At 36.7% G+C, this 18,480-nt stretch overlaps 1 protein-coding gene across 1 annotated transcript; it reads right to left on the reverse strand.

Annotated features, from left to right (window-relative positions):
* Nucleotides 1-3,567: 3,567 nt before the first annotated feature.
* Nucleotides 3,568-18,424, reverse strand: LOC102682927 (transmembrane protein 41A-B). Its single transcript, XM_006636648.3, has 5 exons — nt 18,060-18,424; nt 12,363-12,516; nt 11,035-11,196; nt 9,458-9,596; nt 3,568-9,303 (listed from the first exon to the last, which is right to left on the reverse strand). Exons 1-5 carry the CDS (start codon nt 18,221-18,223, stop codon nt 9,083-9,085), a joined length of 840 nt encoding a protein of 279 aa, XP_006636711.1. The 5' UTR covers nt 18,224-18,424; the 3' UTR covers nt 3,568-9,082.
* Nucleotides 18,425-18,480: the final 56 nt, after the last annotated feature.

Here is an 18,480-nt window from a genome sequence, read left to right on the forward strand (position 1 = left end):
AAATGCATTCCATTGCTTGTAACTTCTAAATGGTAATTAACATAAGAACAATTACCCTGAACTTTGAAACTGCGTTTGGCATGGAGCCCCAAAGATGTGATTTCATAGTCATACTGTAGATGCTTAAAAGCTACAGTATATATCAGTGGTATAACACAGGTCCTGTAGGCATGGCTGACAGATTTGGGATCCTGTCCTTTTGGGTTTGTTTTTTTTTGTCCTGTTGCAGATAAAAGTTACCCTGGGTAAGTACCGATATTTTGGAAAAGGTTTGGACAATTGTAATGATAATTCAAAAATTTCACTTGAGGTTTTCAAGTTAATGTTAAATTTTTAGCTGTATTTGATCAATAGTAAGCTACAGTGTGTACATTAGGTTGTGTTCCACATTAACTCTACCAGGGCATATAAAATACACCCTGTTGCATCATCACAAACCATTAGAAGGATTAGGTTAATAGGTTAGAAGAGGTTAATCATTGGAAATGTATCTGGTAATCGTTTAGCACAGACAACTGTCAGCTATCATTGACACTGTTATGGTCAGCATATTTGCTGAAAGTACTTGATAGTAGATTTGGTGGCACAGGAACTTTGCAAAATGGCTAAGTACCCAAAAGGCAAATGTGAATACAGCAGTGTACAAATCTGAAGGTGCATAGTGCAATACAGACACAAGCCTCATTGTGTACCACCAAGAAATCAGGAGCTGAGCTGCTTTCAAGCATCATGTTCATACATTCTGGACTGAACAAGAATGGCTGAACTTCAGTAAGATTTAGTTCTCCCTGTGAACTGCTTGTCAGATAAGATTCCAGCATAGTTATCTGATGCAGCGCAAATATTGATGCACATAAAGTTTATAGTTGGGTATTCTTTCCAAGTATTTGGAATCTGTACAAATGAGGATTGCAGGAGTTAAAGTGTAAACATTTTAAATTTTAGGATATTAACAAAATTAACACATACAGTGTGTACTGCCTCAATAGATGCAAAACTCAAAAGTCCAAAAATAGAACAATCAAATCCCCTTTTTATGATTAATAAAACAGTTATAAGCTTAATAGATTTAGATGACATTTCTAAATGTAGCACCTTATACTTTAAAACAAGACTTCAGCAATGATTTATTTTTAAACGTTAAATTGTTTCGAAACAACACTTGTCTTTGAGCTCCCCCTCCTTGCATTTTACAATAGATTCAACTGTTGGACTATATTTTGGAGAGCTGGATGAATTTTTGGGGAAACATAAAATCTGGCAACCCAATCTTGATGTCACTTTATCCATAACCCTAAATATACATTTTTTTTCAAATGCCCAGACTCAAGCTCAAGCTTGTTTCCTCCCATCACAGCCCCCCTCTGTGTGTATGTGCATCCGTGTACGTGTTTCCTGTATGTGCGTGCACATGGGGGGAACAAGACCCCGCCATGACCTAGGAGGTCCCTTCAGATGATTTTCTGGATCAGTGCAATGTTTTGCCCCGTGTCCCACTCGTCACAGCAAGGTAGTGCGTGGCAGACTGCTGGGAGCTGAAAGAAAGGACGTTTCACTCTCCAGGGACCCACTTGTAGATGTTCATTTCTAGGGGGTATCCAAACCACTTTTGCAAACACAACCTCATGAAGATGGTCTTTCTCATACTCTCTGCTTAAGTGTAAACCAGGTTTTCCTAACTGACCTTAAAATTTATCCAGTGTTAACATATAGCGCAATGTTTAACAATGTGTGAGTCATGGCATTCAGTGTGTGTCGTGCATTTCTTCTTATGGTGCCCCGATGACAATATACTGTAGTATTTTTATGTGTACAAATAGTAGTATTGTTTAGCCTAAGGATGTGCTGAGAAAAGACAGGATTTTAAGATGAAAAAAATCAAAACGTAAATCAAGCATTACCAGATAAATTGCTGCTGCTTGCATTGTGGAGCAAATTAATCAAATTGATTAGATGTTCTATGGTCTTGTTACCAATCAAAATGACTGAACAGCTGGTGAGTCAGTGCAAATTAGGACAATACATTGACAGAAGGTAAATAGCAATTTATGGTTTCACTGCACAAAATTATTAAAAGATTACAAGAAAAGTAATTGGAGATGCCTTTCATTCATATGGCAGATAACAAAATGTATAATTTGATTTATGCATGGTTACTAAGCAACAGCAATTTTTAATTTAGCTGTGATGTAACTTAGTATGGTTTAAGAGCAACATTACAATCCTATGCTGTCTCAAAAGTGTCCATGGTGATTGTGGAGCCAGATTTACTACCAATGGAAAAAGAAAATGGGAACACCTGAGGTGAAGTAAAAGAAATGACTCAAGTAAGGATTTCAGTGTTACACAGGAACCAAGCCCAAAATTCTTCATCTAAATCATGTTTAAATGATTGCATTACAAGCCCATCTCCATAGATGTTAGTCATAAATTGGTATTGACCACAGCCATTTGTTTGAATTTTGATAGTACCACCTTTACCTAACACAGAAAATCACTAGAGTACCTGATGTAAGTATTAAAAAATCCGGAAATGTATTGAATAAGGTCATTTATGTGGCTACATTAAGACCAACAACAAATCAAGGATCCTAAGTGGAAATTCAAAACGTGCATTTAGGACATAGAGTAGTAAAGCACTTTGTTACACAAGATGGTTCCCTAGACTTGACAGAATTTTGAATGAGATTATCAGCTCAACAAGTTAATAGCAACCAAATGAGCAAGATGGGCTAAATGGCCTCTCGTTTAAATCCTATCTTAATGTTATTCTTATGATTTCTGTTGTCCTGGATTACCCTACATTCACCGCATCACTTGAAACTAGTTCCTGCTATGGGTTTCTGTACCGTAAAACCCATATAAATACATTGTGATTCTATATTGTAACAGTAAATGTGAAAAAGTCCAAGGCGGGTGAAATACTTTTCATAGCCATTGAATGTCTTTGGATTATGGAAGGAAACCAGAGCGGGAATCATTGCATATCTCTTAGAATAAACTACTTAACCAGAGTACTTCAGGGTAAAATTGCATTGAATAAAATGTCTGATGAACTATTTTAATTTTTACTGAAATAATCCTTAAAATCAGTACAGATGACTACTCTACATAGTTTCAGAAGCAATCCAATTTTGCAGGGATCACTTGAACTCCATCAAAAATTATGTATTACTTCCTCAGCTGAACAGTTCAGAAATATACAATAAGACTCTTCAATAGAAGAATGGATGTACTTTATTTATCCCATATTTCACATTTATTAGTCCCTACTTTCTTTTTGTAGTGTGGCTTAACTTTACTAGAATTTTAAGGGATGAATTGTTGCTGTGGAAATATGTTGATTTAAGATGTATGACTGCCTTCACAATGCATTAATGCTCAGGATGTTCATAGACTGTATATGTCCTTACCTTTGCTGTGGATACAGTAATACAGTAATGTGATTTTGGGTCATATTCTAAAAATAGAAGAATTCATTCTTAGGCAGAAGCCCATCCATCTGATGAGTAACACCACTTTATCACAGAGCACACACAAACAATTAACAGACACCAATTCACCTAGTTAGCATGTCATCAATCAATTATTTATTTTCTTACAAAATAATAAAATCAATTGTGTACTTGTAAACAAACTCAGTAAGACATGGCTTGTTTTTGCATCCTGACAAGCCTACAAGATCTACAGTATTCTCTTGGGTAAACATTGGGATAAAGCTGAAGAAAACCACAAAAACCAATCCATAAACAGGAAAAATTCTATTTTAAAAATAAACCCAGAAAGACCTGACTTAAGACTTCTAAGAAATCCTCTTCACAAAATAAATAGGAAATTATCACATTAAAATAATACAAAAAAAACTCACAGCCTCCAAAAATTGCTGGATCCAACAATGCAAAAGAAATAATTTACAACAAAATAAGTAAAGCTGAAACAAAGGGTAAAAATTAACCTTTGGATCAAGGATGACACTGAGCTGACACTATACTTTAGCCAGAAGCAAAAGTGCTGTACTGCATGTGCAATGCTTCTGGATCCAAACTTACCATTTTAATACAGCCTCTGAGTTTTCCATTAGGTTAAGAACAATCGTAATAAATATATAGAGAATCTCATGCGCAGTGGATGAGTCTGTTTTTCAAAGTTTTGTAAATCATGCAAGGAATCTGCTACTGCATTGGCACTGGGGCTTAAGGTTCTGCCTTCGACCAAATGCAGCTCAATGATAACTTAAAGACAAATTTTAAACATTTTAAACATTTGCTGATTGACAGAATATGTATTCTTTCTACTGCTGATTTCCCACTGGGAAACTGTTCAGAGTCATCACTTCAAGCAAGATCAATACTTTGGCCAAGACTTTGCTCCTCTGCTGTTGTTGAAAAGAATGGGGTGATTTGGCCATAGTTTTGAGCCCCCATAGAATATTCTGCTGGATACATCAGGCCAAGCTACTAGGTACTAAAATGTTTTGGAGTTTTTATTTGTATTTGGTTTTATTTCCCATAACCTGTCTGTATCAAGGTGCCACAGTTTAATAAAACAGGATGCAATATTAATTAATTTATTGGCTATGATTGCTTCCAACAAAAATGATTTAGGACTGTTTTGGTGAATGCAGGCAGGGGAGATTTAGTGGGAAGACAAACGCTGCTCAGAAGCTCACTTTAGTATCCATATACACTGAAGTCATTTAACAGTAGAATACTGTACTCCACCATCCCATTTCCCAACTGGAAATATAAACTAAGCCTTTAAATTCCCCTTCAGTTTAGATGTTTATCATACAAAAAACACCTGAAATTCATGGTTTTATAAGAAGAAAACTTAAGTTATTGAAAAAATATATACTCACTTTGTAAAAACAGACCCATGTGTTGTAATCAAACATTTTCTCACAATCTTCCTGTTTCCTATCAATATCGAATACTTGATCTTAAAAAAACATTTTAACAAGCACCATTAAAGACAATTAGACCTGAAAAATGCAACAACTAAACTTTACTGTGCCTTATGTGGAGTGATTAAAATTACACTGTTATGCCTACCATACGTGTATTTATTTCATTTATGCTGTATATTTACACACTTTTTATATAGATTAACTCTATACGCACACAAGGAAAGAAGGGTTTGTGCACTGCTGCAATTTTGTAAAAAAACACAAGTACATAAAAATGCACACACTTGTTAATGGACGTACACAGGACTTTACAAATGTTCATCTCTCATTATCTCACAGTATTTTCCATTCTGCCATATTAAAATGCTGTCAATGCCATGGTAAAACACAAACACCATTTACACAAACTGGATTTCAGATCTGAATTACAGTTAATGGCGCTCATCATGAATTACCGTATATTAAAAATCAGATATATTGGCAGAAATCAGATACTGTGACATTTCACCTAACAGAAAATAAAATAATTTTTATTTTTATCATTTTTAGGACAGACCACTCCAAAATGCACTTTCAGCACAGACCTCTCACATTACAGTGAGACAGTGGGGGAGCATACTACCATATTACGATGAGCAGTACTTAATAGAGAAGAAATATCAAGAGATCCCATTTTAAAAAGTGGGTTTGTGTGACTGCATGTAATACATAAGATTAATGTTGCCATGCAAATGGAGCCATCAAATAAACCCACAAAACAAAAGGTTTTGATTTCTGCCCCAAAACATATTACAGAATCTACTCTAACTGAGCAGATTCAAAGAGGAAGCCACCACAATTTATTTCCTTAGAGGAAAGAAACTGTAAATTACCCTGTTCTGTGAGAATAATCTAAGTGAAAAAAATGGTAAAACAGATGCACATGTACAGCAAATGGTTTTCGCTAGAAAACTCTGATCTGACAGCAGAAGGGACCAACATTCAAAATGCTGAATGTCCACTGAGCTGGGGGTCCCTGCGCCAGAGTTGGCAGACCCTGTGGAACAAGACTCAATCGCAACATCCGATGGTCGCTGTGAAGAAAGTTATTTCTATATCATGACTTAAAGTATCTAAAATTCATTAACTGTATTTACATATTGGTTTATATACAGAATTCTTCAATCAGTGGCTGTTCTATAATAATTTGAAGAGCATTCCTATACTCTGAGGTAGCAGGTTAAAAAGAGTAAAGGATATGGCAGTATTTTTACTTAAGGCACTTTAGTGTTAGGCAGTTTATGATTCTTTCTCAGTCCCTAGTGTCACTCTTCACCACCCTACACTACCATTCTTCCTTTCTCTTTCCCACAGCGATATTCAAAAAAGCTGCTCTCACGTGAAGCATGGCTGTACTCACAGCAAGTACATGGGAGACCAAAAGACAAATAGCAAATGCAAGTTTGTATATAAAAACCTTTCCTTAAAAAAGTGCAAAACCCTATTTTTTCATATGAATCTATTAGTCACATACAGTATATATTTGCCAAAACAAACACAGGGGCAGGTAGACCAACAGTCAAAGTCTAAAAAAAACCCGAACACAGGCAGGGGAAACATGACAAATTTCAGAATTACACTGCCCTACCCTATTATTATGGATTTTCCCTGGTACTGCAACGATTGTATTCAAGTTTAAAAATGCAAACATATAATTAAGATCCCAGAAATTGAAAATACCTATACTTAATGGAGTTTGTGATCAAAGTTCTGGAGGAAGGCCAACTCTCGCCTTACTCGCTTCTGCTCACTAACGCTTAACGATTCTAGCACACCTGCCTGTGCATTGGCACTCCTCCCCATCAGCCTTGCAGCACTGCTGTACTGTAGCTCCGTGGCTCATTCCTCAGAGAAAGGGGACGGGGGAGGGTGGCTACCGGTATTTTAATTCCTTGAAGTCAGGGTGTTGTTCCGTTCAATTCAAATAATTAGAGCAGGTTTAAGACTTCACAGATATACATTTATATCAAAAGCTGAGGCTTTACTTAGCTATAGGAGCAGTGAGGCTTCAGCACAGAGGAAAAAACCTTGTTGTTGATTGGAGCTATGCATCCTTTTTTTCCAGTTTTCACAAGCTTTTTAATATCTTGATTAAAAAAAAAATAACAACTACCAATTGCATTTCTGGGCTGAATATGCCTGAATATTTGTCACATCAAATATTAACAGACAGAAAGTACAGGGTGGGCTAACAGGTTTGTTGCTGCTTGGAGATTAACACTGCAAATGCACAGCCCTACAGCTGACTGCTACTTCAACACCCCGAGTTAGATCACAACATCACAGTCAAAGTGTTCGCTTAATAGCAAAGTTCAAAAACAGCAGAATAGTTTTGAGGGGAAAGCAGAAAAGATGAAGCAGCTTCTCCTGTTTTGCATTTGAACCCTGTGACATTTCTGAATTCTGCTTCGATGAGGGCAGTTACAGGGATCAGAAACAAACATCACACAGCTTAAAAGCATGTGCTTTGAAAATAAATTAATACCTACAGTCCTACATTAAACAGTACCTGGGATTCTGCCAAGGATGCAAACTGCAATGGACTAAGGGCAGATCATCTTTACTGTACATCTCTGAAGCCTTGTGAAAGCCACTGTAATATTGTTTTCTGTCTTCATACATTGCTTAAATTAGAAAATGCCACAGCACTTTTTGAAGGAAATGAGGGATGAAGATGTATTTAAAGAAAAGCCAAATTAACATTTGTTTTCTTTTTGCCCTAGTTTTATGTTCCTGTTGAACAAAACCAGAGCAACCAACCACATTAAAAAAAAGCTAACTAAATAAAAACATTAATAAATTAGTCAAGGACAATAACCCTGTAAATTATTTGGCTATCTTTTACTTTAACTGAAACAGTTTCCAAATTCATAAAATAACTGCTCTCTAGATCAAATCTAAAACATAAAAAATAAAATAAAGGAACTGGGGTATTTGTATTCTTCTATCACTGGAGGTTGACTCCTTTCTTCAGGGAGATTTCCCAAGATTTATACATTCTTTTAAGTGTTCAGTGAAAAAACACAGCTCCTCCACTTCCTCTCTGTAACAAACTAAGATCTGTGGGGAAATGACAGTAAAGGCAAAGAGACAGGATGTAGCAATACTGTCCAGCCCACAAGTGAAATAAGAGACTAAAATGAACAGATAGTAATTAGGTAAATACATTGCACTGCTAGACTGATTTACATAATGTGATTACTTAAAAAAACTTAGGGCAGGCAAACTGCACTGCAAAAACACAAAGATTCATTACTGTTTTTTGCCTAGTCATTCTGCTTTTTTTGCACCAATTCACAACTTACACAACATTTCTCATGTCAACATACAGGGTGAAAAGCTCAAAGAATGAAGTTTTCCCACTTTGTTTCTCCTTTAAAATTAAAAGCTATAAAACGCCTTTGAAAATACATTCAATGTTCACATTACAGTATTTCCCAGGAAATAAATCTCATCAAAAACATTTCATTTGATAATAAATAAGGGTGCACACAGCAACTACCGTACTTATTTTTTCAAATAAAAATATGTACATACTGTATATAGTTTTCTTTCTGTGCTTTGGCATGAAATAAGTGCTCATAAGGATTGGCAGCAACAACAAACAGTTGAGCATGAATAACCACTAAAAGAGATACATAGCCTGTTGTAATGACTGAGTTCCGTAGCAGTGGCCTTAAAAGACCCAGAAGCCTCCTAAGGTCCTTGGGTTCATGATGTCACTGGCGTGGAAAAAGCCACCAAAGACATCTTTAAGTTCCTGTCATGCCAACAACATCTTCTGGCAGAGCTTGCGTTTCAACAGCTTACAGAACATGTGAGACAAACAAGCACTAAGCAAACATGTTCCAGACAATCCTGTTCAGTATGACACATAGAAAGTACACAGAAACCCAACTTTCTCTTGCAGGAAAAATGGTCATTAAGACTCTCTTCCAAGCAGGGGCCAAATAAAAAAGCCCTCAATGGTGTTATCAAATCTACAAAGTTGTTTAAACTTAAAAGATTCGATTCAGATGTAGGTTTGAGACATAGAAGTCAACATATCCTTCACATTCATAATTTTAAGACAAATGAAAAGAGCCAAGACCTTTTTTTAAAAAGAAAATAAGACGATAGGAGAAAAGGTTGAAATGGTCATCTGAGCTTCTTGTTCAGGTGGTGGCCGTTCTGGTCTAGGCCATCCAGTTTGAGGTGTGTGTGGCTGTAGTGTTTTATGAGGGCACCAGGGAGGAGGGCTACACAGGCAATAGCCAGGAGCTGCAGTAGGGTGCCCCAGGAGAAGATGTCATCCAGAGAGGAGATCTCTGATAAGATGGAGCCAGTCCGCACACAGATAAAGTTGTATGGGATTAAACCTGTGTGGAGAAGACGCACTGTTACAAAACAGGCCTTTCATTGAAAGTGAGAAGCTGCAGGGTGGCCACAGAACAGATTGTGATATTAAAATGTCTTTTGACAGGTCCTTACACTTTACAGTATGTTAGACTTCCTGTGCGAACATCTCCTTACCAATGAAGACGGAGAAGAAGAACATAGTGATGGGTATGTTGAGGATGGGGGAGGTGACATTCAGGAACCAGTTGGGGGTCATGGGGAAGAACCTCAGGAAAAGCAGGAAGAAAAACAAACTGCTTCTGTTTTCCTCAACCTGTCAGAAATAGGGATAAGAGGGGAAAACATTCCTTCAAGTTCATTCACAAATATATATGCATTTTGCATCTTGGCTATCCAATGTTTAGGCATGGTTTTGAAATTTATATGATTTTGTGGCACACAAAATACTCATGTTTCAAAGGTACCCATTTTCGTTTGTTGACTTTGGTAACTGGTAGTGGTGTTTTTGTTCTGACTGGAGGGTAGGATATACAGGATATATACTGTATACATATATGGATATATACTGTATATATATGTGGGTTGAATGAAATAGCTTTATTCTAAAATGAACAATCTCTAATTGCTTATTTTTAATGCAATAAAGAAATATTTTCTACCTTTTGACATTGTTATTATTAAAAGAAGGTGTTTTAAATTGAACATATGGGTAAAGTTTTGTCAAGGGAATAACATTTTAAATCGTTATGTGTGTTGAAGAGTTAAGAGTAAGCAACTAGACATAAACCATATAGATAAAAGCTTCCTTTTATGGTGTTTTATGTAAAGCAAAAACTTGAACTTTAAGGTGAACATGACTACATTGGTTTCTAAGCAGAACAGTTATTGTGGTTTTGTGATCTGAATGTTGGGGACATTTGTATTATTTAATATTATTTGAAAATATATAGTTAAATTCCTACTGAACCCTGCTAAGAACAATGAAGACTGGGATTATATTTAATTAATGTATCACTGCTGTCATCTAGTGGGCATTTCTATTAATTACAGGTTTAATGTTAACTGTAACAGATCAGGATAATACTTGGAACAATGATGAACCACTGCTTTTTTTAAGCAGTATACTTTTAAAGTTTAACATTTATAGATATGTGATAATGTTAAATACATATTCTTAATTGTGATTTTGGGCTTAATATAAAGTATTCTAAGTCACTGTGCTTTTTGGAAACATATCTGTTAAAGGCACCACCACTATGATGATTTTTAGATGTTTAGAGTTTTATACATTATTTTATTCAAATGCTTCCCAATATGACTGAATCAGTTTAATGATTGAATCTCATTTGTCCTTGAAACCAAAATAACAGCATAAAATAATTAAATATTTTATTAATATGTTTCAGTTAAAACGTATTGATTTATTTGGCTGAAGCTTTTAACCCAAGTCACTTACAGTATTATCCATTTGTACGGCTGGGTATTTTCCAGAAACAATGTGAGTGAGGGGCCCCACTCAGTAGAGATACAAGTGTAGTGTCTCACCTGGGAAGTGAATCCACACCTGTACGCTTGCACTTGTGAGTTCAAATAGGCACTGGTGAGGCGAAACGCAAATGGATGAAATTTGAACTGGTTATACGCCTCCACAAAACCCTTGGTCCAGCCTTCCTGTGTGGCAGGCCTATCTTTAGAAATAAATCTGTGGATTGGTGCCCAGGAACGAGTGGATTCACTGGGAAGTGACATACCTTCCGCTGCAGCAAGGCGACCTTGTCAGGGAAGAGTCTGACAATGTGCTGCTTCCCAAATGTTCTGGACAGGAGGTAACAGAAAGTGGATCCCATAGTAGTAAGGAGGCAGGCCAGAAGCAGGCCCTGCCAGGGTCCAAATAAAGCTCCTGCTAGCATGTTCTGCAAGAGAAGATCATAGTCAGTGTGATCTGCAATAACAGCAATAAGATCTGCATAAATAGCACGCTATCATCTAAATAAAAAGGTAAAAAGCTCAAAGTGACCTAAATCGCCTGATACTGAATGTGTTAGGACAAGTACCTGAGAACATAATTCAGAATGGAACGGAAGCAGGTAGAACAAACTGGGCTTAATAAGGGGAAAACACCTCACCATTGTTTTATTTTTAATCAGTTCCTTAACTCCCCCTTCAAACTGACCTATAACACTCTTGAACATGTCCCTGATTGTCCCTGCACTTGCTTGTAATGTTTCTTAGAAAATGAAGTTATTAGTATTAATACTGCAAAGGAATTAGGACAGAGGCTTTAAAGATTAAAACCAGATTGGAACAATTCTGGTGTCACAGCCTTCATTCTCCCCAAGGAAACAAGAGCTGTATAATTAGGAACCTTAAGCAGTTCAGCAATCCTGCTCAAGTGTTGTGTTTTCTATTTTAAGAGATTCTACAAGTTCCTTTCCCTCCTTAATCTGGAACACCTTATTCAGCTTCTACCTAATTGTTGCAACCCATCACAGAGTGTTAGACACCAAAGACTCTTAAGACTCTCTGTTCAGCAGGCTGACTTCATTAACAGATGGCCCTGAGCTGGATAACTGGGCACAGTGATTCCTGTGAATGGCTATACTGTACATCTAATACAGCATTTCTAATCAAATCTAATCACTTATATTATAACTATCTCTACTATATATTTACTATTAATACAAAAACAGATCTTCAATTATGTCTAATAATAACACTACCAAAGTTTTCATGAAAGGTGTTAGATATGATAAAGATTATATCATCATCAGACGAGTCACTTTTACAAAAAAAGTGGATCTTCATTGGAAAGATAAAACACAAAGTAGCTGAGGTCAATGCCTTAGTTAAAGCAAATACAACTTTAAGATTTAAAGTTAATAACAAGGCAGTATATTTTTTTCAGCAACCTGTCCCTGGACAAAAGCTCACATGTCACACAACAATTTACAGCTGTATGTTACAGATACAACTGATGGCTTCTGAAAAGAATTGAAACACAGGACAATGGCGCTTTTCTTCAGGTGTATTTGAGTGTCTCAGGTGCTGGAGCAAGACTAAGTACTGCTGTAACACTGACCAGGAATGAGGACCCAGGGATGGCGAAGGACTGCTTGTAGAGGTAGGCGCTGCAAAAGAGCAGCAAGACATAACCTGTGTGCTCTGTCTTATAGAACTGCAGCAACTCCGCCAGCTCGCGCAACTCTTCCAGGTCTGAGGGAAACTTCAGCGTCCTGGAAAAAGACCACATTTTGTTCTGCTGAAGCACAAGAGGAATATAGCGGTGTTGCTAAAGCTGTATGCCACCAGTGTGCATCCTTGTTAATGTATACAGATTTAAGGAATAGTTTGAACGTGCTGCAATGGGCACCCATAGTATAAAAGTTTATCTGTAAACACTGCGCCATGAAAAAGGTGATATGATTTATTAATCAAAAATTACACATTTACAGAATTATTTTAATTTTTGAGTGAACTATGTAGGTCTGATGCTAAGGTCCTGTTGGTTAATCATAATACGGGCATCCTAAATCTTCTAAAGTAGCCACTGTGTAAAAAAAAATGCTTCAAAAGTAAAAAAAACCCTGTCTGTGAAATATGATAGCCGATGGTCAAAAATAGAAGTGAGGAATGTTACCATGGGCTTCTCAAACACAGACAGTATCAAAAACATCTTCTGTTATATTCTGATGAAACTGACTGAAACCTTAGCAGTAGGTTCTATATTAAGGTATGTTTATACCAGACACAACTGAGCCACGTTCATGTTTCCCATTGGCTGCTTCTGAAGACCCTCAAGACATCTGAACTCTACTTGAGTGGTGTGATTAAGCATGGTTGGTTTTAATTACAGTTACAGGGTACCTATAAATAAACTACCAAGGATATTGTTTCCCGTTTCTAGCAGTAGCCACATGTTGGGCCATGAACTTAAAGGGTATAGAACTACAGCACAAAGCTATGAAAATGGTGATACTTTCATGAAAATGCACTGCACATTGTCCATGTTTGTGAGGTGCTTCCTTGCCACGTACTCTAAAATGACTAAGAATATACAGTATAATAGCTAATTTTGAGCCAATTTTTCAGAGCAAATATATTCGTGTTACATACTACGCTAAGTCTTACTCTTTAAAAATTTTATTAAAACCTTTCTTTTTTAACCAGGCACTAGAAAACTGGCTATGAAGAATTTTCTGTTGTCTTTTTTCTATGCTTTCAGTGATTGTCTGATCACTGTATATCAAGTAAAGGGATGGACATATTCTACTCCAGAAAAATGACATTGCTGAAGTGAAACCAGAGAGTACAGTATAATGGCACCGAATTACCTTTCACTGAAAAGTTAGTATCAATAAGAAATGAATGAACCAGGAGCCACTAAACAAACTATGGAGAATTTATCTATTATTTTACGTCAGTGATTCCCAAACCTGGTTCTGGGAATGATGGAATCTACTGTTTTTTTCAGCTGAGCTCTAAATTTTAAGTGCTAATGATGCCTTAAATTCATCTGCATGGTTGTTGAAACTCAGTTTGTTTGTTTCTGCACAGTCTGAGTTTCAAGAAAACCCTACTTTAAGCGTTCTGTTACCAACGTCAGCCTATAGAACCTTAAACAGTCTTTCCTCAACATGCTTTACCTTTTTTTCTGATTAAATAAATATTAACTGGTGATCAATTTATGAACAGGTGTGGGAAGTGCAATGATCAAACATTCCCACAATAAATAAGTTCCTTCTGGGGTCCATTATTTTGTATTTCACACATCTTAACAAGGGGAGTGCTTAAATTCACAAATTACAAATTACAAATCCCATTCTACGCTGAATTTACCAAAAGCAAACTGAAAGAATTAAGGAAATGATTAGGATGCGATTAAGAACTCAGCTGGAATTAGTGCAGAAGACATAGCAGTCTTACAGGATGAGGGATGGAAACCAGACAGGTCTCTAGACAAGAGTACGACACAGGAGGGAAAGCTCAAGTCTCAGATTTACATACAGATCACTTCCTGATTTGAAAGATCAGCTTTCTCACATCGTAACATCAGTGGCCACCTTTTAAAAGTGGCAGCACACATTACCTCTTGTTATACTGTGAAAAAGTTCATCTTTGATGGGGCTCCCAAGTGGATTATTTATTATAGACCTAATCATGCAGTTTCCAGCCATACATTATGTACATTAAGAGAACTGCAGTTATTAATTTAGTTGAAATTCATATAGGGATGTTTGTTAACTTAAATTCTAAAATATGAATAACTGTAAAAGGCAGTATTGTAAGTGTAATGTAATGTAATCACAGTTGTAATGAAAACCACATTCATGATGGTAATAGAAATATCCATTATTTATAAAATTTAAAATTATTGCATAATCATCACTTACTGAATAGTCCTCGAGACTTGCATGATCTATACTAAGGACGTGTGGCCCCTTTCCTTGTGTATGTATAATTACAACTGAATTTCAGCTCACACATCTGGATGTCGTGAACCACTTTCTTAATTTGTACAAGTTGTCCAGGTCTCTACTTTTATTATTTTTAAAGTTACCCATTGCTCCATCACCAATACAGTAGATAGCATATCAACAGTATGTTTCCACAATGTCAGTCAAAGGTCACCTTTAGCCTACGATTCAGTATGACCCAATAACACTGCAGTAACAAAAATGCACAAAGGGATTTATGAATAAGGAGGCTTTACCTAATATGCTTATAGCACCTTTCAAAGAAAACGTTACTGTTATTACTCATTCAGTTAGTTTTAGTGTGTCTGGAATAATTTTTACACAACACACTGTTTTATAACAAAGAATCCTTCTCTGGTATTGCAAGTACAACATTGTGTTTCATGGGAATGCAGCAAGCCTACTTCCAATCAGGTCCTTTCTGAAGTGACCTAGTTTTATTTGAGCCCAAAATGATTACATAATGACATTCTCTTTTCACAAGGTCACAGTGGCATGTTGCATGTGTCTGTATTCCTTTTTAGCTGGAAACATAGTTCCCTCTGGGAGAGTAAACACAGGTTCTAAATTTCACTCTGTAATTTAAAAGTGAAAGAAATAATACTCAAAAATAAATAAAATAAATATGAAGTTTAAAACTTGTTCATCCAGATTTGTTAAAAATACAGTTCTAGGTGAATGCATGGGGATGTGTGCCTGAAGAACAGGAAATCCAGACAGAATGGAACCCTTGATTATATTGATGAATTACCAACAACAAAATTCCTTTTCTTTTATTCACCAGATCAGCACTGCTCAGGCACATTCTTGTGACTGCCCATGCTACTTCATTTAAAAAATAAATACTGGACTACACCACAGATTGTCTTATGACAGTAAAGTCCAGCTTTTCAATGGTGGAGACCCTCTAGTTAACAAAATCTGAAACAAAATCTCACACGAGCATTTTGGGAACACATGCAGTTGTCTGCTCACTGTTTGCTCCTTCCTCCCTACATTATGGAATGTTTCCTTCTATGGAATTTTTTATTTACAATGGATTGATTAGACTGGTAAATTGGCACTGAGATATAGCAGTTGACCATGCTCCCTCACAGCTCTTGAATATATGCCAGGCAGGGGTGCATTCTGTATGGAGTTTGCATGCTCTCCCTTTATTTTCTCCTGGAATGGACTGGTATCCCATCCAGGTGTAGTTCTGCTTTGCACCCTTTGCTTTTGGGATTACAGTAGATCCGGTTTGTCCCCAACCCTTTCCAAAAATAAGTGGCTTTCTTATAATGGATGGATGAAGGATGATTTGATAGGCTGACATAAGCAGTCCCCCTTTATATACCACCACTGTTTACTGCGCAATCTTGGCTGGTTTATTTATATGGTTAAAATTCCAAACAAACTAACAAGAACACAGCCCTCAACAAAACGAAATCCGAGACTGATCTGTTATGAATCTTACCCAACCCTTGAGGAAGATATGCTAGCTCAAAACAGGTGTTGAATACTATGTGACCGTATCACTATCACTTCTGAGATGGTGTGGCTCAAACGGGTTTTAGAGCACGTGGAATTATGGTGCTCAGCACATTTGGTCGGAAAACTTGCATGGCAGTGCTGCAAATGGGATCAGGCGGATTGCAGATTAGACATGTTGGGGACTAACTTCGTGAAACATGGCCATCCCCCCAAAACAGGTGTCTGATCTTGTGGAAAACCCCAGCAGAAAGCAAGATCAAGAGCAAGATCTACAGTTACGTGGTGCTATAAATAGGTGATCATCACAGAGGGGAAGAAAATCACTGACCATATTACATTACTCCTTTTGAATTTGAGCTATACATTCTTTATATATTTTGTGTCACCCTGTGAAAGGAAATAATAAGAACATAAATCTATCAAGATATTATAAACATAAACATCACAACTTACTGTATGTTGTGTGTAGAGCAATGTAGATCTTACTTTAATCACTTTCATAGTGTAGGCCTTACTTTTATATTTTCCTTTTAATACAAATGACTGTCAGCCACTTCATAACTTTAAAAGAGTAGGGCTATGGTGGTGATACACATTATTTTTATATCATAATAATAAGGTAACATTACAAACTAACCCTATCCGTGGTTACATAAAACAGGATATTACATACAAACTGGAGACTGATTTTTCTGATTTCTTTCATACTATCAAACCTTTAATGGCAGCACCAAATTTGGCAACACATTTCTCAAAAATGTTTAACTAAGATAAATAAAATCAATTGTATCAATACCGTGATGCCTCTAAACCCATAGTGCTTGTCTTGCTTTTGAACATTATCTTCAAAACTTAATGTATGTAAAACCTGACCATTCGACATCACCGATGTCTTAAATATTAAATAAAAGGTGTCAGTGTTACCGCTGCAACAGTCCAGGAAAAGCGAACGTACAGTCAAATGAATGTCGTTACTGGGTCTAGTTATTTCCATATTAGAAATGCATGCATTGCTACACGTATTATTACAGTAGAAAAGTCGTATTATTATTGCTATTATTTACGCAAATAAAACGTGCATCATAAGACTAAAACGTACCTTTGTGGAGATTAGGTACTCGACTAGAGTGCTCGCTTTCATACCAAAATTCATTTTTAACATGCACACAGATGTAATACGCGTTATTAGTAATTGATATAGTTGAAGCTCTATAGTAAAAGTTTTACTAAAACGCATGGCTTCAAAACCAATACAGCCATGTTTAGAATACATGCTAGTCGCATTTAAATAAAGCGGGAGCCTGTTACTGTATATGTAAGGTTCTTCTGTGTAGTTGGGAAGTAGTTACTGTACCCTCCAAGTCTTAAAGATGGAAGTCTGTATTGATTATAACACCCCGGTGACAGTGTCAATAAATAAGCATTATTACAAATCATAGAATTACGCGTTCGTTGTGTACTCAGTTATTACATTTCACTGAGCATTTATTTTTTAAATGAACTTATTTTCTCAAACCTTACAGCATCAACTACAGACATCTTCCTTCATAAGACACGTCGTTGATTTTTTACTTTAAAAGCATATTCCACATACTCAACCTTAAAAAATGTTAACGTAGTACAATATTATTCAACAATCCCCGCGGTACTAAAAACAAATTTTAATGTCTACATTATTCCATAATGGTCACTACCACAAAACGAGAAAACATGAAATTGCCAACTTTTGATTATGACATTTCCCATGAGTCTGGATGAGAAATGAGACAAAATGCTTGCAGTAGCGGTGTCTTTGTCTGACCAAGAACGCAGTATCAATTATAACTTACCTATGTTCTTCCGACCCCAAGTCGGGGTCCGAGTTTTCATTGGACTTGACCGGCTCATCCCCTGTACGAGGGTGATGCGGCCCCGGGGGCAAATAAGTGGAGAGAAGGTAGAGATAGAAAGTAGCCGCAGTGACCAGTAAAATTAACCCCGATATAGATCGCATGGTCCCAGGGCTAGCACTTCAGAGGCTAAATCTCTAGCTCCGGAACTTACAGAGTGACAGCAATGTTGTTTGAGCACTGAGCAACTTAACCTCTCCCTACAGTATCCTTGTACAGACAGCGGAACTACATTACTGTGGTAACAAAAATAAAGGGGAACATTAAGAGCAGTCGGACTGATAACAGTAAGACGGATCACGTATATCCGTCAAAATATCTCTGCCAAGCTAGCGTCGCTAAATGCAGCTAGCATCACGCT

Source organism: Lepisosteus oculatus, chromosome 12 (genome assembly GCF_040954835.1).
Source record: "Lepisosteus oculatus isolate fLepOcu1 chromosome 12, fLepOcu1.hap2, whole genome shotgun sequence".
Lineage (NCBI taxonomy): Eukaryota > Metazoa > Chordata > Actinopteri > Semionotiformes > Lepisosteidae > Lepisosteus > Lepisosteus oculatus.

What these genes read in the sequence shown, in the direction of transcription:
- LOC102682927 (XM_006636648.3), bottom strand. Translation starts at nt 18,223, where the DNA reads ATGCGATCTATATCGGGGTTAATTTTACTGGTCACTGCGGCTACTTTC. An exon ending in TCCCTGGGTCCTCATTCCTG is followed by an intron (nt 11,197 to 12,362) that starts GTCAGTGTTACA and finishes CTTCTCTTGCAG; the next exon opens with AACATGCTAGCAGGAGCTTT. An exon ending in TCGCCTTGCTGCAGCGGAAG is followed by an intron (nt 9,597 to 11,034) that starts GTATGTCACTTC and finishes TATTTCTGACAG; the next exon opens with GTTGAGGAAAACAGAAGCAG.